The 26,210-nt window shown below is 43.6% G+C and overlaps 1 protein-coding gene across 3 annotated transcripts in view; it reads right to left on the bottom strand.

Moving 5' to 3' along the window:
• Positions 1–26,210, bottom strand: part of LOC146809744 (uncharacterized) — a 518,320-nt gene that overhangs the window by 434,648 nt on the left and 57,462 nt on the right. For all 3 annotated transcript variants that reach the window (XM_085616600.1, XM_085616601.1, XM_085616599.1), the window contains exons 2-3: positions 15,798–15,901; positions 719–745 (exon numbers count right to left, since the gene is read on the bottom strand). In XM_085616600.1, coding sequence (XP_085472726.1) covers positions 719–745; positions 15,798–15,828 — 58 coding nt within the window. In that variant the 5' untranslated portion in view covers positions 15,829–15,901. The remainder of the gene's footprint in view (positions 1–718; positions 746–15,797; positions 15,902–26,210) is intronic.

Consider the following 26,210-nt stretch of genomic DNA (forward strand, 5'->3'; position numbering starts at 1 on the left):
CTAGATGCACACGGATGGCTGCACACACCGTCAGTGTGGGACTAACTGCTTGTTTCAAGGCACATTGGTGTTCAGACTCCAGACCCTCACATCTACTTAGACAAACAAGAGTGACTTACAAAACAAACTGACAGCATCCATCACAAACAGCTCCACTTGCCAAAGCCAGGAGACGCCTTGCCCTGATCCAAGGCCCTTTCCGCCATGAGAGTGGTGGTAACCGTTTCGAGTTCCCTCACTGGCTGCACGGATCTAAATACCCTGGCACCTTGAGTAAGGACCCCAAAGAAAATAAAAATCCTCCAACAGTCCCACAAAATACCCCTCACATATCTAATAATAGAATCAGACGACAGCCTGCAGAGTTTGGTTGTGTGGTCTGTAATGTGCATTATCAAACAGCATAACACGTACATTTGGTGGCACATTGCAAAGCCCTGGCTTTAGCTGGGATTTGCCCTGGTTTGGCAATCGAAAAGGCACAGTTACTAAACCTGCAACTATTTATAGTTAGAAGTTTCCAAACAAGGCCTTGATGTTTAATCACTTGAGGAATCGCATCTCAAAAGTGCTGTACAGGCAATTCGTTTTTAATCGCATCCCAATTTACAACTTTATTGTTCATTTTGAAAATACTCAGTGCCAGGCGGTGTGACAGGCGACCAGTGAAAAAACGTGAAACTCAAAATCAAAACATTACATGAAAATGGTTACTTGCCTGCCCCTGAAAGCACCATGATGAACACTGAAAGACACAAATAGGGGAATATCTTTAGTTATCAACGCATGTATCTATAAAAGGATAACACCAACACACTTGAGAAAACCTTTATTGAGCAAAATTGTTGCGCCAACCAAAACAGAGAAAAGAGATGCCACCTATAGAGAACAATGAGAGATATAAAAAGTATATGTGCACTTCCTCTTCTCCTCTACATGAGCAGCAAAGGACGTTATAATATGCAGACACAAACAGCTGCGATTTGCAACAAATGAAGTCAGGAGAAAGCTGCGCAGGAAAGAGTTTGCAGAGCAAGTGTTACAATATTTGGGTCGCCAGAGGTCATCATAACTATAGTCTAAGATGTTCAATTATATTAGAACTACTTGAACGAATGTTTCAGTCCTGTGACTCAAAGACGAGCTGGCCCCTTGCAATCCCATCCCATGGACAAGAACTTGCAGTACTCAATCTTCTGTTCTTTAGCTCCTTCCAAAGCACCAGTGCAGTAGTAGCTGGTGTCTCACAGCTTGCATTGCCTGTATTCTTGCAAAATGCTTGGGAACCTATGTACACCACACCACAGCATCTCAGGCACCCTAAATTAGACCTAAGTTTGCAAATGAAAAAGGTAGGTTCTATTGTATAGATAATTAATTTCTCGCATATCACAGTTGCCATAGATTGCATACATATCCCATGTGCCCTACCTGCTGATTTGGCACACATTTATAGAAACAGAAAACACACAAACTCCATCAGTTTGCAGGCATAATGTGGTACATTTTACTGCATCATAAATATGATACTTACATTTTCAGACACAATACAATACTTTGAAAGTAGTGTTTAAGTATAATGCCTACTTACTAGCAGGTATATATGAAACACATAAGCACAGGAAATCATTGAAGCAATATATGTAATATGTTCTTAAATCCCTAAGAAAATGGGACCACGGCTATGTATTCAGACACTGGCAGGTTCTGTTGATGGAAAATAGCTGAAACATGGTGTGATGGCTCAAACAACACTCATCTGTTGATCACCTGCTGACCCAAGGTGGGGGCCATGCTGCTCTTCCAATGCTGAAATGACTTGACCGTCCACATTTTTGCTTCCACCCCTGTCAATTCCTGGATGTCTGATAGAAATGGAACCCATCGTGGTAGGAGGCCACTATCTTTGGTGAGATTGGGTTGTCCATAGAGTTGCCTGGTTCAAGGCTTGACTGACTTTGCAATGATTTACCTGACCACGGTATGATTACTACTCTCTCTATTTCCTTCATTCCCCTTGCCGGTGAGTGTACCTCAGACAAAGCCTGTTTGGACCTCTGAATTTTCCAGAGTCAAGGCTTGATTGACTCTCTCGTCCAACATTTGGCACACTTTTTTCATTGCATGACCGCCTGTTTTGGGTTCAAACACCTGGAAGTGGTAACAAAGCCATAGTCACCCAAGTACCCCCCTCAGTTTAGTCAAATTAAGAAAAAAGAAAATTAAATCTGAATTACTAGTTGAAAACCCTGTGCCTCTTCTAGCCAACTCTTACCACTTTCCTAGAAAAAGGATAAATGAATATCGACTTCCTATTCTACTCACTATGCACCTCAGTCTGGAATGAGACCCTCCAGCAACCTTTTCATATCAGACATGGTCATCAATTCCAGGTGGTCACAAACTCTTCCTCTTCCTGAGTACAACACCCCATCACCTTCAACATCTTTAAAAATGGTAAAATGGAAAGATAATGATCTAGAAAACCACAATAACCTCCTACTCTTTGATCGGAGGTTCCACATGCTAAAGGACTCCCAAATGACAGATATACACTGTTGCTCCCTCACTTGGTCAGCTGGATCACCCAATGGCCACCCTGTAAGCAATAAAACCACCTTGGAGGTTTCGGCATCGGCCACCTTCTCCCCAGTTGCCCTCTCCTGTGTGCCCTTACAAATGCTAGATCTCTAGTTAACAACACCATTGCTATTCATTACCTCATTCTAAACAATGTACTACACTTCCCAGCAACACAGAGACCTGGTTCAACTACTCACGAGCCTCTCATATAGCTAATGTCCTTCTCTTAAACTACATCCTGATGAAAAATAGAATTTAGGAATGTGGAGGCGGGTTTGCTATGGTACATCTCCACGGCATGGCCCTTTCTATGGTTCCCTTGAGTATCTGTTATTCACAGTGATCACAACCCCAAACATTTTGAACTGTCAGCTACCACCTTCTCAAAAAGTTTTATTCAAATTGTCAAGGAGCCAACAAAATCCAACAGCAGCCCAGCTGCTCGATAAGGATTCGTGTAGATGGGATTTGGCACCATTCTGCTTAATGTAGCAGGTCCCACTGAGGATACATTCACTCTACGCCTGCATTTTTATGGGATATCTCTAGCCAGAAAAGCATTACTAAAAGAGAGAAGAACAATAATTTTTCTAATCCCTGATGAAGTCCCTGTTAGGGACAAAACACATTGGCTAGGCTGCTGTTGGATTTTGTAAAGAATAAGTTTGCTTTGAAATATCATGCATTGGCACCTGCATTATATTGAAATCTATGAGAAGAATCTCAGTGTTCTAATGATCACTACATCGAATCAAATTTGGAATAATGCTTACTTGGCTTCCCAAGCAATTTGTGTGCATTGGCTGGACCTGAAAGACGAAGTTGCATGATTGGACTAAGAATGTGGACTGAAATTGTATTGAATTATTTTAAATTTAGATGACATTTTTTGGGGGCACCTCCTAAGCACTCCCTTTTTACTTATATTTGTTCATTTGAATTTATGGTTTCTGAGCAGTAGACCCATTAAAAGGTTGAGTATGATTGTATTCATACTCAGTGGTGGCTCCTCCTCAAAAGCGGAGGAGGGTCACCCCACTGAGAAGGTCAAATAGGTAAAAATAAAATGATAATAACTTATTGTTATTATCATTTTATTTGTATGTCCTTGCTCAGCTGGGGTGGGGCTGCTCTGCTCATAGAGCAGGGCAGGGGAGAAGTGGTTTGCCCACTCCGAGTGAGCATGATGCACTTGCCTGCCCTTTATAAGGAGGACCCTTATAAAATGAGTTTTACATGCCCTGGGTTAAGTGAAAGTGCACATTTCACTCCCCACATTGTGATACAGTACTTCACAAAATCGACTTTTGTGCTAGATGCACTGTGGAGTGAGGATCTGCAATATTTTTGCATATTCCGAACCCCTAAAGTCTCCCCTAGGTGTTCCAGGGGTGGGGTGTCCTGTGGAAGTAGACAAGATAGTTTTATTAGCCCTGGTGTTGTAAAAATGGACCAAGTCATATTTCCCATTGAAAATCTCCTGCAACATAGGTTAACATGACAAGAAGTTATTAACTAGTTATTTCCGCTAGAAGAATCATAAAAATAGCATTCAAGGACTTGATAAATCCAACAATATGATATTGCTGAATGTTTCCTAAAATCATCAGACAAGAAGTTATAAGACTTTTTTGTCTGTATGCCGAAATTCAGTCTTCCAGTGGTCTGTCTTGATTGGTCGAGTTAAGTGGATTAGCCAGGCTCCTTTGATGGGGTGATAAAGAGCCCTTGGGGTTAGCCAGCTCTTCTGGGAAGGCAGGTTTCTGCTACACAGGAATGCCAGAGCAGGGGGAGGGGTCTTAAACAATTTCCTTGAATGGAAGGAGATGGGCATAAGACACCAGTTTCATTTACACCACTCCTCTTTGGAACCCATCCAGATGCTAGGATTAAGGAAGGAATGAGCAGATGCAAGGGGGATGGACTATGGAGATTAACCATCCTGGGGGGATGTTTAGCCAGTTCTTCTCTCCCTGCTGGAAAATCAGCCATGATGAATTTTGGAGAAATGGTGCTCTCTGGGAGAAAATAGTGCCACACTTTGGAGGATGTGGTCCTACCCGGGGTTGTTGCCCTGCACCTCATTGGAGAGGAGTGGTCTCCTGCTTGACCCAGAGAACTTGGAATAATTATCTGAGAGGGGCAGAGCCTCTCCGATCTGCTTCTTGAAACTTAAGAAAGAAGAAGGGTCCATGCTGAGATGTTTGATTTGCACCAACCAGGCCATGCACTCTGAAGACTGTGCCTGATGCTGCTCAATCTAGAACTAAAGCCCTGAGAACTACCTTGCTTCAAAAGGACTGAAGAGTGAGCTCCCTGCAAGCTACAGGTTAACAGAGCTCACCTGGAACATCACCACCAAGGAGCCTCATGCTGGATTATTACTAGTGGATTTGTAAGGGTTTTGTCCAAGTTGATTTTGGGAATTGAAGTCCCATACTTCCAAGGACCATCTTGGAGCTTCCAAGCCCTTGAAGTAAGTTTTGGACACTTTGGGACCCTTTGAGGAATTTCAGGGAGAAGTTCCAGAAGTTTGGAGCAACTTTGAAAAAAAGCTCCATAAGTGAACCAATTCGACCTGGCCAGCCAAGTCGGCGACCTTCAACTGCGAGCCGGCCGGCCGCCCAGCTTCATCTCGCTTGAAAACTCCGGAGGTCTGACTTACAGAGTTTGACCGGGAGTAGGCTAAAACCCAAGCCGCTGAATCCTCAGAAAATCTGACCTGGTGAAGAGCATTGAGAAACCCTTAAAAAAAAGCTCCTTAAAAGTTTCTAAGTCCGAACATAGAAAATGTGACCGGGACCAACCGCGAGAGCCAAGCGCTCACCTTCAACCGCGAGCTGGCCTGGATCCCTGGTTCGTCCCGCTGGAAAGCTCTGGAGGTCTGACTCCCGCAAGTTTGACCGGGAGCTTGCCGCACGCAAGCTGGCAAACCCTCTCCAAATCCAGACTGCCTGAGAGCTTCGAGGGACCCCCGGAAGAAAAGCTCTCGAAAGGTTTCTAAGTCAGAAGGTAAAAACTTTAAACCAGATCAACCTTGAGGGGTAGCCGTGCAGGGCTCCATTGCGGTTGGCCTGAAACTTTGACTTTGTCCCGGTCTAGCATGACCAGATGTCCCAATAGGCACTACAGGTTATGTAGGCACTATAGATTTTTATGTGCTATATAGTGCTAAATCTTTAAAAGTTCATATCTATGATTCCCTACATTGGATTTTGTTAGTTTTGGTGTCATTTTAAAAATTACAAATATTTCCTAATTTTATAAATTGGTGTTGGCTTTTTATTGTGTGCTGTGTCTTAATTATTTACTGAATTGATGTTTTTAAATGCTTTACATACCTGTCTTTGAAGTTAAGCCTGCCTGCTCACAGCCAAGCTACCAAGGATTGAGCATGGGAATTATTTTCTAAGATCTATTCTGAGCCCTAGACTGTGTTAGTGGCCTTAATGCCAGTGACAGATATACATTTGCCACTACTAATAGTCCACTTTCCAACAGCCTATCACTCACAGTTCACTTGCAAACAAAAATAAGTCTCCCAAGTTTTTGCGGGTCAATTATAAGACAAAGATCATGTAAGTTTTTCAAGCAACTGTGACTTCAAAGGATGCTTACAACAGCAGCGTTTATGTGAGTTCCTAGCTGTATCTTATACGTAGTTCAACAGCTACTGTCAATTTTGCAGCGCCTGATGTTTCCAGACACCCCAAATTCCACCAGTAAATTTGCCAATTTCCTGGTGATTCTAATTTCCATGTTGACAATCGAGACAATCTTGCCACTGTGAATTTCTTATAGCTTTTGGATTGTTTGGTCTCATATCATTGGTGAATGTGCCCTCTCACATAGCTGGTCATGTGCTTGGTTTATTAGTAGTTAAAGAGAATAGTGAACGACCGCATAGTCTCAGCCTTTAGGGTCTACAGATCATTATATGGTGCATCTTATGGCTTGTGTCCTTATGCCTCAGTGTCCACTCTTTTGGCACCCGCCCCACTTATTTGGCTTGGAACAACGATAATCTTGATGCATTTAGACTTCATCTAACCACTCAGAACGTTTCTTGTAGGAAGGCCACAACTCACCGGGATAACCTGCAGAACATTTATTCTCCTGATTCCCTGAGAGCAATTAAGTTTTGCACCAGACAGGCTGAATTAACTTGAAGATCCTGTTCTACAACTACGAAGATTGTCTTTAAAACACAGTCCGGGCTTTATAAAAAACACTAATTACAACTAAATTGAAACTTTTATCTGAGATCGTTCGAGCAGTTGAAAACATGTCCAAACAATTGTTTACTTCTTTGAAATCCTTTATTTATCCTTTTCGCCTCTCCATTAACAGTCCAGCTAGCCAAGCCTTTTGTGAGAAAGCTGCCATGATAAATGTATGATTTTTCCATTTTGAGGGAGGTGCTGGAGATAAAGGGTTTAAATTCCCACAGTAGTCCAAATTGCAATACACTTGATCAAGCCATGGATTTGTCCTGTGAGTGTAGTTTCAGGGAGGTATCAAGGGGGAAGTCTGGAGATGTAGCCACTTTATGGGTGATGTTGATATCTGGAAGGGAGATGGTTAATTCATTTTCAAGTGTACATTCATGTATAGGAATTCTGATTTATGGGTGTTAATTTTTTTCATGGCACATGCGTTAATTTTATTGAAGTATTTTTAATATACATTTAATTGGCATCTTAAAATAAGCAGAAACAGAAAGATAAGCACACCTAAAGGTGACAAAAGGGAAATATACAATTCTATTCTGGATACAAAAAAAAGTACTCCTTCAGAAGAAGTACACATCACAATAATACCGTTAATCCTAAATGAGATCGCCCTCCCAGCCCGTGGATGACCCAGAATATCGATGTTTTAAGGGTGGTGATGCTTTGAGCTCAGTCTCCTCTCAGAGATTTAGTAGATCCTTTTTTTCTCCCACGGGTTAAAGTTGTTTTTTATCGCCCCCAGTGCATTTCAATGACCAGTTGTAGCTGGTTTGTTGTTGCTTCCAGTGAAGATCAAAGGGAAGATAAAGTATTATTGTTATTATTTTTAGTTTTTACATAGTGCTAGCTAGACCCGAAGGTATCAGAGTGCTTTACATATAATGTGAGATTGTTTGATTAAAGTACATACATATATACAGACAAAGAAAAGCATTAGGCAGTCAAAGTAGTTACACCATGTGAACATCAGAACAGCATAGGTTAATGAAGTAAATGACAGAGTAACAGCTGAAACAATCAATTGATCGCCGCAATGGGTCTAGTCAGTTTGGGTGTGAGCTTTGGGAACATAGCTCGGTTTTTGTGCGTTTTGAAGTAGTTTTTGAGCAATAGGTATTTAAGGTCCCTTTTGAAGCAGGAAATGGAGGGATTGCGGCAGAAATCTTTAGGTAGTGGGTTCCAGATCCAGGTGCATTTTCTGAGAATGAGCGTGTCTGGGAGGATTACTTTTTCAGTTTAGGAGGTGTGAGTAGAAGTGAGTTGAAGCTTCTCAGAGTCCTGGATCTTCTTGCTTTCGAAAGTCTGGTTTCTAGATATTTGCAGTTATGTGTATGAAGGGCTTTGTGGGTGATGCAAGCAGACTTGTAGATTCATCTTCTTTTGATGGGAAGCCAATTAAGGCGCTCGAGGGCAGGGAGATGTGCTAGGACGGTTTAATACTTGTTAGGAGTCATACAGACACATTGAGAACTGTTCTTAGGGGGCAAGGTGATTTTTCGGAGTTCCTGTGAAGATGGCGTTGCCATAGACAACTTTCGAGAGGACTAAAGAGTGCACTATTGTCTCAAAATCATCAGGGAAAGTGACCAGTTGGATTTTCTTGAGATGTTTTTGATTGTAAAGTGCCCCTTCGGCTGAGTTGTTGATGTGCTCCTTCATTGACATATTTTTGTTCAGGGTGATGCCCCAAGCATTCAAATTCTTAGATATTCTAGGATTGGTAGAGGATTGTTTTGGAGGGAGAAAAGTAGTAGTTCAGTTTTGCTGGGGTTCAACTTAAAGTGGTTGGTGTTAAGCCAAGTTTGTATCTTGATTAGTTCGGAATATGTCGGATGTCACTGGGTGATTACATTTTGTAGTAGAGATAGGTGTCATCGGCATATAGGTGATGTTGTGTGTTTCCTACATGGACATTGTTGTTTTCCCTATGTTAGCCTAACAATGCACGTTGTAGGCCGTTTCTGCTTTGCACACATTATTAAATCATACCCTTGTTTTTGTGCCACATTGTATTCTCACATGTAGTTAGCACACATGTTTGTTCTTTTCCTGGGATTTAGTCTGCACAGGCTAGGCAAGGTCAAACAACACTACTTTTTGATATTCGCTGTGGCCAGATACTAGCACCTAGACATAATAGAGACACCCAGCTGGTGTTTTTGAAAACACTCTTTGTCATATAACTATGGACATGTCATTTTATACACACACAGAGTGGAGACTGGCAGACAGCGCAAACGTCCTGAGACAACAAAGTTGCGTCAGCTGGAATGTAGAACAATTACCTATGACTGCTACAGTATGGGGTCTGCTGCCAAGCCCAGAGATCTATTATCTATAATCATTTAGATTTCATAGTGAGGGTTGGTTTAGGCAAATCTGTCAGATAATATGACAGGACTCTTTGTTGTATACGGTCTAAGAGCTATGCACATTAGAGCACGATAGTTTAAATAAACATTATAAACTTTCCTTGTGTCTCTTTTCTATTTGTTGTGGACAAGTACAAGTGAGAGGGCGGAAGGGGGTGACCTGCTACTGCGATCCTGAGAGGGTTGAGAGTGCTGTGTTTTGGGGTGCCAAATCACTTGCCTCTCTGGAATAGTTAGGAAGGCAAGTGAGGCACTATGAGCTTGTTGGATTTGGGCCCGTAGATGCTGATGGGGTACGGCAGTGGTTCCCAAACTTTTTTGACCCGAAGCTCCTTTGACCAATTGGCCTCCAGGCGCGGCTCCCCATTACATTACTTTTTTTTGGCGGAGGGATGTAAGCCTGGTCTCTGTAGTCATTCCATTTTAATCCCATCCAAAACAAGCCAGGGACACCGGGGTGCCGCAGCGCACAGTTTGACACTGCTGTACATGTTCCTCCACCATTTCGGATGAACATGTCCACTGGTTCCACTTTCCCTAGTCTTCCTATGCCTTTTTTGTCCCTTTTTATTCCCACTCATATCAACCCTCTCCCTCTTACAGTTCCTCAAAAGGCTCTACTATTTAGCATTCATATACTCACTGAACTGCAAACTCCCATTTTCACTTTTGTTTTAGTTGCCCCTACATTACTTTGACTCATCTTCCTAAATTCTTAGGAACAATAGTCTTTAAGTGATAACCCTGACCTCACCAACATCAACATTAAAAAGAATGCATTTCCCTAGTAAACTGTGATTCTCTCACTTTGGTGAAGGAGGGTTGAAAGGGAAATCCAAGGTTCTCATTGTGTACTGGGCCTCAGGAGGAAGATGAACTAGTTTATCCACATGTAATGGGCAACCTTGGGGTGTGCAAAGAATACTGAAGGAGTGGTATGACTGAAGTGTGTACTTAAGCTGGCCTTATCTTAAGGCTGTTTGATCCTTGGACTGGAAGACAAATGCTGTGGCCTCTAAGTTGTCCTTAAAAAGATAGTTTAGTAAGGGAATGGATTGACAAAGGAGCCTCTATGGAAGTGTTAATAATCAATTGCAAATTTTTTTTTACAAATGGAGAACAGGGCTGTAGTATTTATACTTGCTGATGAGGGTGAACTAATTCTGGGTATGCTTGATGGACTTGAGAAGGTTGGCTCGACAGCAGAATTAAACTGACTGCTTCAGAGTGGTTAGAAAGAAGGTAATGCAATCCATGACTTGACCTCAAACCTAAGGACTCTAGGTAGAACAAAGAAGCATATGAAGTTGACTCCTCAGGAATCATTCATTCAAAACATTTTCTTTTTTGTTCTAAAAAAAAAAGTGCCAAGGAAAATAATGTTTCTATAATTTAATGCTTAACATCAGACTCACTCTGAAACATTCTTAGTCTAAACATTATACAACATAGAACCCATTTGTAAAAAATGGTATATTTGTATTTATCTTCAAACAGACAAACACTTCCTAATAAAACAATCAGACAAAACTGCGCAGGGTGCAATGCACTGTCAATACTGACCAGACACGTGCAACACAGTATGTAATATGATCGTATGTTGTATACATCTTGTGAACCACTCGAGTAAGGAGGACACTTGGTCAATAAGTAGCCTATCAAAATATAACTTTGTACGCATCTTTATAGATATATTGCAACCAATGTAAAAGAAAAATTGTGTCTCATTAGGGCAAAAATGCCATCCGTACCAGTGATGCAGGAGGAACATACACAGGGAAACAACTGATTGGTTCATGTATCAAAAGAAATCTGGCATGTAGGCTAACTACTAAAAGCTTGTCATCTGTTCTATGTTTTATTTGTAATAAAAGATCTGGATGTTTAAAATAAATTATAGTCATGTACTTATCGTATGTAAAAATAGTGTACTGCAAATGGGTGTGCCGCTTATTCACATGGGTAAAGTTTAATTCCAGGCTCGTGGACAGGGGTGAGTTGCTCTTTCCGGAGGATTGCCGGGGTTTTTTCTTTTAAAAACAAGAGAGCCAGCTTTGAGATACCCTGTCAGTTATATATTCTGGCTGATCCTGGACCTCACTGGGTGACCCCTGCCGAGAGGAGAAACTCCGTGCTTTGATAACTGCCCACTTCTCTTAGATTCTCAGTTCCTGCAAAATATTTCTCCTCCAAACCAGTTTCCTGCAAGTAACAATTGACACGGAAAGGCGATCTGGAAAAGCTATTTAAAAATACGTATGTTTACACTTCAAAGACGTTCCCTTTACCCTGCTCTGCATCAGCTAAACATCACCAATGTCTCATGCAGGGGTCATTGCAGGCTTTAAAATGAACACTGGAAATACTCTCTTGGTCTTACTCTACTGCGGGAATCAAAGCATCGACTCACTTTTGTTAAGCAAAATATCTGTAACAACTGCTCTCACTTGCCCCCCTATGAATTTCAATGAAGCACAGCTCTTTAAATGCCAGGAGTTCATCTTCCTCTCTGCCCCCTGCTTTGTTGAAAGCTTCACGGTCACTTGTAAGGCTGGCTCTGCGTCACTCCAGAGATCCAGGCACTGTACCGATCGATGCTGTCACAGAAATAGAAGGGATACATCTTCCAGATTCTGAAGTCATCCGAAATAGTGCAAGAACGGTGCACTTTGCATGTGAACATGAATGGCAATGGGCCCTCTGCTAGCCCATGGGTGTGTACAACTTGCATGTCTTTTCAAGACACTGACCAGAATGCTTTGTTTTCGTCATTATGGTGATTTGACCATTCGCCATTCCAGTGCTTGCTGTGGAGTCTGCAATTACAGCCAGTGAGAACATTGCCTTTACGGCTAACTCAGCAAGAAGATGCTGTAGTTAGCCTGCTATCCGGTCCATGTGCGGCTGGCAATTTCTTCCGGGGCTATGGGTGTTTTTATTCTGGTGCGGCCTGGTGTGTTGTGTCAGAGTGGGTTATATATTTTTTCAAACCACTTGCAGGCTTTAGCAGAAGAGAAGAATGTCTCCTGCTCTCCGGTGCGTCGTCAAAAGGCAGCAAGTGCACCACCTAGTGGTCACCAGACACAACGCACTGGGCCTGCACTCCAGAGCTCGGTATAATTCCTAATGCACTCTGCTCAGCAACTGCAACCGTGGTGCCCCTGGATGGTTTTTGCGGTGCACCAGGGTGCCGCGGCGCACAGTTTGGGAACTACTGGGGTATGGTGATTCAGTCCCTAGATGCTGACATTCTATGGTCCCAAGCATAGTTCTGTTCCTGAGCGGAATCCCTGCAAGAGTGATATTTGACCCCTGCTTTGTTCAGAATAACAGTGAGGGCTTCCATTAAGAGATTGGAAAGGGACGGGGAGAGAATTGAACCTTGGGGTATACCATATGGATCTAGTGTAGGTTCTGAGAGACACTTGTTGATTTTTATTTGTTGTGAGCGATGTTGCAGGTAAGATGAGAACCATCTCAAGACTGTGACATTGATACCAGTGCGGTTCTTGAGTGTCTTGTGTAATGCTGGGGGATCTACTGTATCAAAAGCCGCAGACAAGTCAAGTAGGATTAGGAGGCAGGCCTCAACTTCCTCTAAGGATCTGTGACTGTCATCAGAGATATTGAGCATTGCAGTTTCTGTGCTACAGCCTTTCCTAAATCCTGATTGGAAGGAGTCATGGAGGTTGAATTTGTCTGTGTTGGTTGAGTTGTAGTAGGACTTCTTTATTTTTTTGGCTAGGAACATGAGGTAGATGAAAGATCTGAGGTTCTTGAAGTCATTGGGGTCCACCCCTGGTCTTTTTGAGTATGGGTGTGATTTGGCCTAGTTGGAGGGAGTCAGGCACACAGCTTGAGGAGTGAGATGCGTTGATGATTTTTGGCGAGAACGGGGAGATGATATGGTTGAGTTTCTGTAATATTGTGGGTGGGAGGGGATCAGTAGTGTGGAATGTGGGCTTCAAGTTTGAAATTATATTATGAGACTTCACTTTGTGTCATAGGTTTGAAGTCAGACCAATTAGCATTGTTTTTCAGTTGAAGGAGATCATAGTTGACTTTAGTTTTTCTTGTGCAATTAGGTCATTAGTTAAGTGTCGAGGGGGAGCTTCCGTAGTGGTTTGTGATTCAGTGTTGAACGTTGGAAGGGATGCCAGATTTGTGACTCAGATGAGGGATTGCTCAATTTTTTGCAACTTTATCAGTGAAGAAGTTAGCAATTTCTTCGCAGCGTTAATTGGTGGCTGTTGTTTCGTGTGGGGAGGTAAGGGTAGTTTGTTGTTTAATAATGTTTAAGAGCTCACTGTGTCTGGTCTTAGTGCGGCCAAGTTGGTTGTGAAAGAAAGTTATCATTGTGTCCAACTTACTTACATTGGGCCTGATTCACAGAACTAACTTAAGACAAAATCCTAAACTTACTACCATTTTGGTATTCACAGAAGGCACTTACTCATTTTGGTATTCACAGAAGGCACTTACTCATTTCGGTATTCACAGAAGTTAGGAGTCCTAACTTCAGGACTCCTAAATGCCTTCTGTGAATACCGAAAGCCTTAAAATTAGGATTTTTCTCAGTTTAGTAGTAGTACAGTTAGGACTCCTAACTTTAGGACTCCTAAATGCCTTCTGTGAATACCGAAAGTCTTTAAATAAGGATTTTTCTCAATTTAGTAGTAGTAAAGTTAGGACTCCTAACTTTAGGACTCCTAAATGCCTTCTGTGAATACCGAAAGCCTTAAAATTAGGATTTTTCTCAGTTTAGTAGTAGTAAAGTTAGGAGTCCTAACTTTAGGACTCCTAAAGTGAGAAAAATCCTAATTTTAAGACTTTCGGTATTCACAGAAGGCATTTAGGAGACCTAAAGTTAGGACTCCTAACTTCTGTGAATACCGAAGTGAGTAAGTGCCTTCTGTGAATACCAAAATGAGTGAGTGCATTCTGTGAATACGAAAATGGTAGTAAGTTTAGGATTTTGTCTTAAGTTAGTTCTGTGAATCGGGCCCATTAAATTTAAAGCAAGTCTTTCATCTGAACACATGCAATAATTTCATTGGGGAGACTGAATAATTCTCCCACATTACTGAAAATAATTCCTCCCATTGTATTTTCTTACATATGAAATTATTCTGATGTAGGCTGATTAGGGGTATGACAAGGCTTGGTGTTTGGTATCTTTAAATAAACTCAACTATTGTTAAAAGCAATATGATACATGGAAGCCTGCAATCAATGTTAAAAATCTGTCTCTATTGTTAGCATGAAAGTATAATTATGACACTATTAGCCACCTGTAGTAAGAAATGGTATAGCTGTTACTCAACTGTGACTTATCACGATTCAATTGTGATGCCACAATGCCTGCTGCCAGAGCTAGCAGAAGGAGTAAAAGGAAGGTAATGAGCAAAATGACAACCGCTGGCTAATCAATGAAAACCAGAAATAGCTTTTCAGTTTCCCTGAACTGAAGAGTCATTACAAAAATGACGATATTGATGGCAATGCGTTTATTTCTCACACGTCTATAGTTCATTACACCAAAACAAAGAATCTCTCTACATGTTACCGCATTCTGAAGTACAGCTGTTTTTGAAAGTGTTGTATATTGACCAAATACAATATATTTTTGCATCAAGTTTACTGAATGGATACGGGTGCTTTTAATTTTGCACTGCTCATTCCGCGTATATTTGACATGCGAGAAACGTACTATAAGGCATATAATCAAGGACGGCGTTAAAAATTATCGCCGGTTTAGCGGCAGAAAACTGCCGCTAAAGCGGCGATAATGGGATTGATAATATGCCCTTGTGAATTCCCATAGAAGTCCATGTTCTGGTGTGAACATGGGCTTCTATTGGAATTCTCCAGGGCATATTATCAAGCCCATTATCAACGCTTTGCCGCTAAACCGGCGATAATTTTAACACCGTCCTTGATAATATGCCCCCTTCTCTTTCATATGTAAGAGCAAGAGAGCAGGGATTAAAAATTTTGAAAGAAGAGAAATACTGTGTGCATGTGTTATTTATAAGGATTAAAACACTCTCTCTTGCACGCTAAAATAATTTGTCACAAAGGGTCCCGCAACCTTATAAAGAAACTGCACATTTGGCCTCGTTCCTTTTATAGGGGCACATAAATAATGTAATATACAATAGAGGGTCCTTTACCACATATATTAGAATAAAAACAGTAAAATATAAGAAGCATGTCTTAACTAGTATGAAGCTCACAAAATCTCATGGCCAATTACGCGAGCCGACAGCTCAAAAACATTGTATTAATATTTTGTTGACAAGTAAAACAAACCTTTTGGCATACCAGAAGGGAGACAAAATTGCATTTGGGAAACCACAACCTTGCCTTTCTCCAGCAAGTTTCCGCTACGTGCTATGTGGTTTTTCTAGAATTAGACAATACTTGGCCGTGGTCCATCAGGGTTGAGTAACTCCAGTTTCTGTCCCGTGATCTCCTTCACACTCCCACTCTCACTCCCTCCAGGGTATTCAGCATGTTTGGAAGCCTTGTCTCCTGGCACCTGTGGTTCCACAAAGTTCCCTGCTCATTCAGTCAATATGTAAGGCCAGGATTTCACGAGTGTACTCACCCAAGCCAAGACACCACAGAGACATCTTCATGTATGGTCTGGCCTTTAGATTAAAACCAAGATGCCTTCCGCCTGAAGGTGGCTGTCCCCACAGTTTATAAGGCCTGTATATAAAGGTAGAAATAGAATAATATAAAAGTTGTAATTGTGTGGAAGATCTTTTGATCATGTAGCATAGCTGCAAGCAACAGAGCCTCAAGTGGCCTCCAATAGACTCTCAAGCAGCTTCCACCTTGGCTCCGAACTAAACCTCACATGCTCCACAACAAACACTCACATAGGACCTAAGAGACCTGACAGCTCCCATAGGACCTTTTTAAAATCTCCCATCAAACCCTTGTTTAGCCCCAACAGCTCATCCCACACCCCACAACAGACCCATACATGGATCTCATCCGACCAGAAAATAGCACCCAATGATCCTCACGTGACGCTGACCTTTTGCAGAGTATTAGGGTTCCTGTAATTTCACGCTGCAGGGCTAGCACCTGTTTCAGAGGCGTTACCCTTGCAACCCACCTTCCCCCTAAAGCATATGGTAAAACCAGAAAGTCAACAAATCTCACAGCTTTAAAGATGGCAACACCAAACTAAGCTCATGATATAATTAAGCGATGGAATGCAATAATAAAAACTTGAATCAAAATATATTTTACACCAACAACAATGTAACGATGATCAAAACAATGAATGATTTAACTTCCATGGACCGACCAGAGCTCTAAGATCTGCGAATCTTGCCGCAGCCCATAATTGCCTTATCCATTTCTCAGCCCTAGGCTGGAAAACTCCTCCTTGTAATCTCCATATAACCTCAAGTTTTTCTTCTTTCAAGGAGGGATCCTTTAAATTACAAGTTTGTCTGTTAAGTCCCTATCTGCAGCAGGATACCTTCTTGGGGATGAGTAGGCGCACAATATATCCAAATAACTTAATATAACAAGACATAATACAACGCAACACAACATAACATAACGTAACACCTGAATACCATATTGTACACAACTTAGGTGAACACAGTTAACTACACAGACCTATAAAGTCTGTCTTCACTAACACCCACACCAACATGTACCCTGCTTTTGGTAGCATTTCTTTCAGTACAAGACTCGTTCCAGCACATGGTGGGAGTGGGGTATGGGTTACCTCTGTTCACCTTTCCAAAAATAGAGACCCAGATCATGAGCACACTGCTGACAGTAGCTGAGCAAAGGAGACTTGCTTACAATCAGTGGAAGAGGTGCAAAATGTTATGCTACAACTGATTCTGAAATGGGTTGGAATCAACCATTCCTTCCTCATCCCACTGCTCCCTACACAAAGAATGTACTGACACTTGTTGCGGTGGGTGTTACTGTGCAACACCCATGGGTTTTGACGCATTCTCAGATTTACAAGGATCTGGAAACCTGGGAATGCAACAAAACTGTATGCCTATCCAAGGCAGGCGTAAAGAGGAGAAATATCTTTATTTCTCCTCGTTGTTTCCTTTTCCATGTTTACTGAATTCTGCAGCACACATAGAAAGAGGAAAACACCTCCATGGATTGTTTTTGTGCAGGAAGTTGTCCCTTCTTGCACAAAAAACAAATTCTGCCAACAACGCAGACACCCTCGCACCATGGTGCCGGGGTGCCTGAGTTGCCGCAAGGCACCAAATTGTGTGCCGGCCCTGCCTGAAAGGACAGGAATACTCCGTACCTCATAAATACAGTGCATTCCTGGCTTTTCGGTTTGGCATGGGGCCATGCAGCATAAAGACTTGCAACACCGTCATTTACCAAATCAGTGTAAATGAGCCCAAGGTGTGTAGAATAACACACATTTGTTGGCTGTTACATAATGTTGCTTTAGGTGTATGTGGGAAGCTGCCTTGGCATATGGTGTACACTTATGTAAGTGGGCACCCTGCACCACTGCAGACGACCCGTGGTGGTTTTAGTGGTCTTAGATAACCTTAGAAAGCTCTCTAAGTGGTAGCTGTGGAGACCAGCCTTCAGGCTTAGTCCAGAAGGAGTGTAAAACAGCTTGTTTGACCAGAACATAATCTTATAGGTATAGATTAAGTGAAATAGAACCACACAGTGCATTTATAAAAATATGTATTTATTATAAGACACTCACTAACACATACAGATATCTCCTAGCCAGAGATATACACAATGCACACAATACTTTTCAATAGAAACAGGTGAGTAGCACATAATACACAGTGGTCGCCAGGGGGAAACCAAACCATATATTAAAGTAGTGGTATGCGAACCACAACTCACGTCAAGACTATACCCAGAAGACATAGAAGTGGCGGGGACCCAAGGAACCACCCGAAGTAAGTGACCAGGAGCCCCACGGAGGCGGTGTGCAGAGTGGGAACACGACCGCGGATCAATTCAAGTCAATGGATAAGTTGTGGTTGCAATTTTAAAGAAGAAGGACCCTTCCAGTGGACCCTGAAGAAACCCAGTGGAAAACAGAAGGTTGGAAAGCCACCCCACCCAAGGATACCTTAGGAACCAGTATATCTGCACCAGGGAATCAGGGTGCATAGGTGTGAAGTAGCGTCGAAAACCACAGTCAAACTCAATGAAGGACTTCAGAAAGATGCCGCTGCTGGAGAAGGTGAAAGTGTCCAGTGGAACCCAAAGGTGGATTTAAGATGTGAAGAATCTGCAAGCAGAGGGGATAGAGTCTATGCCACTCATGCCCACCGATGTCGAGTGTTGCAGGAAAGCTGATGGTGACCTTGAAACTGCAGCTGTGGGGACCAGGCGATGCTGTGGAAGACCAGGAGCCATACATGAGCTATCCCACGTCAAATGTCAAGAGTTGAGGGGTCGGTGTCTGGTGGGAGCACCAACAAGTCTTGGCAACTGCAACCAATGTGGAAGTTGAAGAAGGTGCAATGTCCGGAACAGCAAGGTCCAGGAGACTCACTACAAATAGGGAATTCAGGGCAGGCCCCAAGCATTCAGGGGAGCCCAAAGAATTCAAAGGTGACCCTCAAGAGGACCCAGAGGCTGGAGGCACTGGAGTCGCGAGAGGACCTTGAGCAGCTCACCAAAGATTCAGGCCCACAGTGCAAGTGATATGGTGAGGATGTCGATCTTGGTCACTGGAGATGCTTGAGGTTGGGGCTACTTGGAGCTCGAAGATCTTGTAGGAAGGAAGCTAACAAAGCTTTTCAACTGCAAGTCAACGTACTAACAGGGGTTCAGTTCCTGCGGCTCCGATGAGGGATACTGGCCTTAAACTTGGTGAGAAGACAGGGCAGGCCTCAAGGGATGTGAAAACCCAACACCTGTGTTGCTGAGTCTTTCGGGGTCTGTGGGAGCCCATGATCAGCAGACCGGTCAGCTTAGTTGCGGTGCTCACAGATGCAGGGAAGTGACTCCTTTACTTCAAAGGAGATTCGTTCAGGTGTCTTGGATGCCCACAGGCCTTGGAAGGTTCCTGTTTGCACAGGCACGGACGTTGCAGCAGACAGGCAGGGCGATGAGATCAGGAGCAGCAGGAGTCTTCTTAGTTGCAGCCTTGATGCGAAGACCAGCGAAGTCCAGAGTGACCAAGAAGAAGAAGTGGTGTCTTTTCCCACGAGAAATCTAGGGACCCACCCACAGGTAAGCCCTTAAATACCCTAAGGAAAGGGTTGGGATGTTTCAGGGGTCCCTCCCTAAGGAGGGGCTGGACAAAGAGGAGGATACTCCTCTGTCCTTTGTCCAGTTTTGCGCCAGAGCGGGAGCCGACGGCTCCCTGAACAGGTTTGAACTGGACTATGCATTGCGGGCACCAAGTGTACCCTGCAAGCAGACTATGTGGCACTGGCAAGTGCCCTCCCCGGCCCCCCTGGCCCAATACACTAAACCCTGTCTGGGAGGTGGTCACACCTCCCTGTGACAGGATACCTATAGTTCTGCCTTCCCCTGTCTGAGCTTGGCAAAGCAGCAGGAGGGCAGAAACGTGTCTCTGGCCAGTAGCAGCCCTAGCATGCTTGCCGGGTCTGGGAGACTGGTACCGGTAGCACCGAGGGCCTCCCAAATGAGCTTTACAGTGCATGGATTCATATCTCCCACACAGTTTATGGTGTGGGAATAGGATTCCAGCATGTTTGATACCAAACATGATAGGATTCATTACAGCCAGTTTAGAGATGGTCATTGCGTAATGACGTGGTGCCCCTCTATATGTTTTATGGCTGTCTCACTTACAATCCGGGAGAATGGACTTAGTAGGCAGTAGGGATGTCCTGCTCATGCAGGGGCACCCTCACACTTAGAACCGACCACCCTGCCTTCAGGATTGTAAGGCCTGCTTTAGGGCTGACTTATAGGTTTTAAGTGCAGTGACCTTAGATATAAGTAAACCTATATCTTTCATAAGTGGTGTAAGCACCAACTTACACAAGGGCAGCCTGCAGTTACAAATTGGGTGGCCTCCCATGGGTGACATAATACATGCTTCATCCCATGGGGGACCCCTGGTGTACCTATGCCCTGGGTACCTTAGTACCATATACTAGGGACTGATAACGCTACACCAGTGTCCAATCTGGGTTGTACCTAAGTACTTACCAAACCAATTTATGGGAGGAAGCATAGAGACTGGGGTCCTGATTAGCAGGATTCCAGTCAGACTAGTCAAAAGCAGCATTACATCAAGCAAAAAGTGTGGGTAACCATAAATGCAGATCCTACTTTCCTACAGTGTAACAATGCCAGTTGAGGAGGAGCAGAAAGCACAAGTCATGAGGAAGCAGAAGATGACATTCTGCACACTGACAGAATGCAGATGCCGCTGTTAACTGACACATCATCATTGTTAGAAATTGGGTCTCTAGTTGGCAGAGGTAGGCACCCTGTCCAAGTAGGGACCACAATCCTATTGAGGTTAAGCTAGATACACACTAAAGTACAACCTGTTCTCACCCTCTGGGAGACTGGCACAGAGCAGTCAGGCTTATCTAAAGAGCCAATATGTAAAGTACTTGTGAACACACACACACACACACACACACACACACAGTAACACAATGAAAACACCATAAAAATACTCCACAGAGGTTTAGAACAATAAAGAATAATTTTATGAATAAACCAAGACCATAATGACAAACATCCAGTAAACAGAACCAGAGCTATGATTTTTTTATAGAATAAACCAAAAATAGTGCTTAGAAGTCAATAGTGTCAAGGGGTTACTTGAGATTGCGCTAGACTGGGAGAAATCCAAAGTTCATGGTGTCCGCGATGGAGGGCAGGCCAGTCACACATCTCAGAAAGGTGCGATGGAGGCGAAGCATCTGCATGATCTGCGCAGTCGAGGAAGGCTTCGGCGTCGAACCCCTTTATGATGCAGGCACTGCATCAATGTCGAGTCAAGCTGTCCATCAATGTTGTTCCGCACAGCCCGTCGAGGTGATGTCATCAATTGGCTCCTGCGTTGGAGTGCAATGCATCGGTTCTGAACAGTGCAAGGTTGTCCCTGTGTCGGTTTTGATGGTTCTAGAAAGCAGAAATCGCCATTCAAGGGCCCAGCAATGTATTGACACCACTTAGCAGGGCAGGACTCATACACTGCAGAGTCCAGGTGCTGAAGCAGAAGTGAAGCAAGTCTTTGATGGCCCTGAGCCTGAGGAACAGGGGACAAGCCGGCAAGCACTTGGTGTCACTCTGGGTTTAAGTGAGTTGGGTCCAGTCCTTGTCCTCAGCAGGGCAGAGATCAAAGGCAGCAGGGCAGCTCAGCAAAGCAGAGAGCAGTTCCTTCAGAGCAGCAATCAGGCAAAGTGGCATTCCTTATTGCACAACAGTCTTTACTAAACATAGATGGGGACTAGGAACACTTAAGGTCCAGTTTAAAGGCTCCATGGGATACTAAGTAATACAAAAGGTATGCAGTTCCTGGGGGGAGGGAAGGACAGGAGGATCTAGGTAAGGGAAACTGAGACAACAGATCAGGTGACCTGATTGCTCAGAAGCAAGAGCCCTCATTCACCCATGTAAGTGTCAAGCTTTATCATCGGGCAGCTCCTTGTTGGGCCAGCGATGCAATACCCGAGGGACCCCTTCAAGGGGACTTTTTGCCGGAGGTCTTTTGAGCAAGAGATGCCGATGTGAGGTGCAGCGTGGAGGTGCTCTAGGTGTAGATTGGTGTAATATGAATTAGTAGTTTAAAAATAGCTAAAAGATACCCAATTTAATTTAAATGGGTGATTTCTCTTGTTATGATTAAAAAGTAATGAGTGGCTGAATGTGGAAGTAATGGTCCTATCCAGCTCATAAAGTAGTGTGTGTGTAGATCAACATGCTTCTTACCTCAAGTGTCGCTATTGATCTGGGCAATTCTTCAGGACCAAAAAATGAAACTTAATCTAGTTGTGGTTGGGGAAAAATGTATGTAACATTAGCAAAAGGTACGCCAATCATACAATTAAATCGTCACAGCAGGATATACATGGGGATATCTAAAACCCCTCCAGGGTGGCAGAGAAGTGGTAGGTCACAGCTGAATCAGTTTGCCGGAAACCTTTTGTCCCACAGCTAGCACCTAAGGTGTCAGTAGCTTATCGAACTTAGGTCGGGACTTATAGCCAAAATGCATTTGAAGTGGGGGTAACTTTAAAGCAGGCCCTTGAAGTGCACAGGTCCCCTTTCATTACAGCCCTGTCTGCCAGGTTATCTGTGGAGATTAATCAGCTCTTTGTGTGGGACACAGGACACTACCTATTCAGGTGTAAGTGTCAGCTCCTCCTCTCTCTTCCTGCCCAGGAAGAGCAATCACATTATGAAAGAGTTCTCTGTCACACCCACCCTTCTTGTGTTTGTGGCTGTATGGAAGGAACGTGCAGTGTCTAGCTGTTACCCATCCCAGACGTGTATTGTAGACAGGCTGCAAGGCACAGAGAGTGGCAAGAGAAGAGAAATGTCTACTTTCTAAAAGTGGCATTTCTACAACAGTAATGTTAAATACAACTTCACCATCAAAGAGGATTTATCATTATCATTCCAAGCATCTGAAACATGATGCAGCTACTCCTTCCTAATCAGGAATTACAGCTTAAAAGTGGTTTAAGGAATTACCAATGCTAGCCTATGAGAGGAGTAGGCCTCACAGTAGTGAAAAACTAATTTAGCTGTTTGTCACTCCCAGGACATGTAAAACATAACAGTACATGTCCTACCTTTTAATTGCACATCACCCTGCCCTTAGGGCTACCTAGGCCCTACCTTAGGGGTGACATCTGTATAATAAAAGGGGAGTTTAAGGCTTAGAAAGTGGTTTTAAATGCCAAGTCGAAATGGCAGTAAACTGCATACACAGGATTTGCAATAGCAGGCCTGAGACAGGTTTGAAAGGCTACTTGTGTGGGTGGCACAACTATTTCTACAGGCCCACTAGTAGCATTTTGATAACAGGCCCTGAGTGTATTGTATACCACTTTACAAGGGACTTAACAGTAAACTAAATATGCCGATCATGTATACACCAGTATCACCATGTTAAGAGGAGAAGCTCTGCTCTGTGGCTTCACGGAAATGGCTGCTGTTCACTTGTTCTAATGTACGACCGTCATTGACGCCTCTTTGCACTTTGCGCTCTTTTGCACATCAGACATTTTTACTGATTTTAAAGATTTTAAGAACTGCTCTTAAAACTGATTTTACTCTGTGTATTGTGAAGACTTTGAAATTGTGCTCACCTTCTGCCGCCAGTGCCCTAGAATACCTCACCCCTGACCCCGGTCCGTCACGGCGTGTGCCGATTGCACGGACGGTCACATAGGGGTTGCAAAACTTCCGGTTTTCGGCCTGAAACGTAGGTGCGCACTCTAGTGATTCCCCTCATTATTTCTATTTTAGTGGGCTGAGGGCGCGGACGCGCGCAGCTCTGCTCTGTGGCTTCACGGAAATGGATGCTGTTCACTTGTTCTAATGTACGACCGCCATTGACGCCTCTTTGCACTTTGCGCTCTTTTGCACATCAGACATTTTTACTGATTTTAAAGATTTTAAGAACTGCTCTTAAAACTGATTTTACTCTGTGTATTGTGAAGAATTTGAAATTGTGCTCACCTTCTGCCGCCAGTGCCCTAGAATACCTCACCCCTGACCCCGGTCCGTCACGGCGTGTGCCGATTGCACGGACGGTCACATAGGGGTTGCAAAACTTCCAGTTTTCGGTCTGAAACGTAGGTGCGCACTCTAGTGATTCCCCTCATTATTTCTATTTTAGTGGGCTGAGGGCGCGGACGCGCACAGCTCTGCTCTGTGGCTTCACGGAAATGGATGCTGTTCACTTGTTCTAATGTACGACCGCCATTGACGCCTCTTTGCACTTTGCGCTCTTTTGCACATCAGACATTTTTACAGATTTTAAAGATTTTAAGAACTGCTCTTAAAACTGATTTTTGTGGGCGCGGACGTGCACAGCGGCGCGCCAAAGGCAAGCCCGTCTGCGCCCGTCTGCGCCTGGCAGCGCCCAGCGGCCACAATCCTTACCGGTTTCATTCTTGGATATACCATCACCCGTCCTTCTTTTTCTCAAAACATCTTCGAGTTCCCGCCGTGTGACATGTTGACAATGGAGTTTCTTCAATATTCGAGTGCTCAACTCAAAGATTTAAACACATTCTCCACTAATGGTACTTGCATATTTCTAAAGGGCCTACTCCAATGCCCTGAAATTATGCTTTCATCCAGCATTACCAACGCTGCCTCACCCGCTAGGCCTAGGCTGCACAGAAAGCATGAAGCCCCCCTCCCCTCACTGAAAGCTATCTATTTTAACGCCCGTTCTGTCTCCAAACATTCTTTGGAGATATGGGATTTACTGGACCATACTGACCCAGACTTATGTTTTATCACGGAAACTTGGCTTCATGAACATGCCGGTCCTGACCTGCATGTAGCCTTCCCTTCTGCTTATAAAACGATTCGTGTTGATAGGAAAGAGAAAAGGGGGGGAGGTCTCTTAATTGCTTACAAATACACTTTAACAATCAGCGCTTTGGAAAATGTATCGGGCAATCAGATGGAAATATGTATCTTTAAAATTATAGGTCTCTTAAGCGGGTCTTGGAGAGGAGCCCTGGTTTACCGTCCTCCTGGTTTGAAAGGGGACTTTTCGGACCTACTAATTGAAACCATTGCCCCACATGTTATAGCCTCCGACAACTTCCTTCTCCTTGGTGACTTTAACTACCATGTGGAACTGCTACATAACCAGGACACAGATAAACTACTTTCAAACACTAATTCTCTTGGTCTGGTCCAAATGGTGGCTGGGCCTACCCACTACGCAGGCCATACGCTCGATCTCCTTTTTTCTAATTCACCGGAACTGGTCATTGAAACCCCGGAGCCTCTACTATGGACAGACCATTTCCTGTTGGAATTCACTATTCCTACTGCCCCTAGAATGAAACTACACTCTGACAGCAATCAAGTATTTTGTGGGCCTTGGCGTAAAGTAATGCCGCCACTGTTCCAAGATCAGTTCTGTTCTTATTCCCCAAACCCCGAGGCGAGTGTTAATGATGATGCCGTGCAGTTAAATAAAGCAATTCTGACCACACTGGATCTCATTGCCCCGACACAGATCATTAGGTCCAAGAACCGAACTTCTTTCTGGTTTACTGACCATCTAAAAGTCTCTAAAAAGCTGTGTCGCGCCGTAGAAAAACTGTGGCGGATAACAAAATGCCCAATAGATCGTGAAAGTTATCAAAGACTTCACCATAGTTACATGCGTGAAATTAAATTAGCTAAAAAAACTCACTTGGTAAGTCGGATAACTAAAGCAGAAAACTCCTCTAGGGAACTTTACCACATCTTTAAAGAATTTACCTCTGCTGCTGATGAACATACTGGTCCCGTCTCTCAAAACTGGATTGATTCGCTATCGGTATTCTTCGAGGAAAAAGTTACGAAGATTCACAAAACTTTTCCCACCACTCCCGTACGCGGGCAAACTGAATCTCTGTGCCCTTTACTTGACCAATGTAACCTCCTGACTGATTTTACGGAGTGTGACCTTAATTCCGTCACCATGGTCATGAACAAAATAAAATCTGTCTCTCCCGCGGACCCTTTACCTTCAAAACACTTTCCAAAGATGGCTCCTACAGTCCTACCAGGGCTGGTCAGTCTATTTAACAAATCTTTGGCTGAATCTGAGTTTCCTTTGTGCTGGAAGACTGCCAGAATTAGACCAATTTTGAAGAAGCCTTCGGCAGATCCAAGAGATACTTCTGAACTACAGGCCAATCTCTCTCTTACCCTATTTCGGGAAAATGTTGGAGTCGTTGGTTAATAAACAGTTGGTGTGCCACCTCGAAAGCCACGGACTCTTGGACCCCTCGCAATCGGGTTTCCGAGCAGCTCACAGCACTGAGACCGCCCTGGTAGAGGTCACTGACAA

The sequence above is a fragment of the Triturus cristatus genome, chromosome 7, assembly GCF_964204655.1.
Source record: "Triturus cristatus chromosome 7, aTriCri1.1, whole genome shotgun sequence".
Lineage (NCBI taxonomy): Eukaryota > Metazoa > Chordata > Amphibia > Caudata > Salamandridae > Triturus > Triturus cristatus.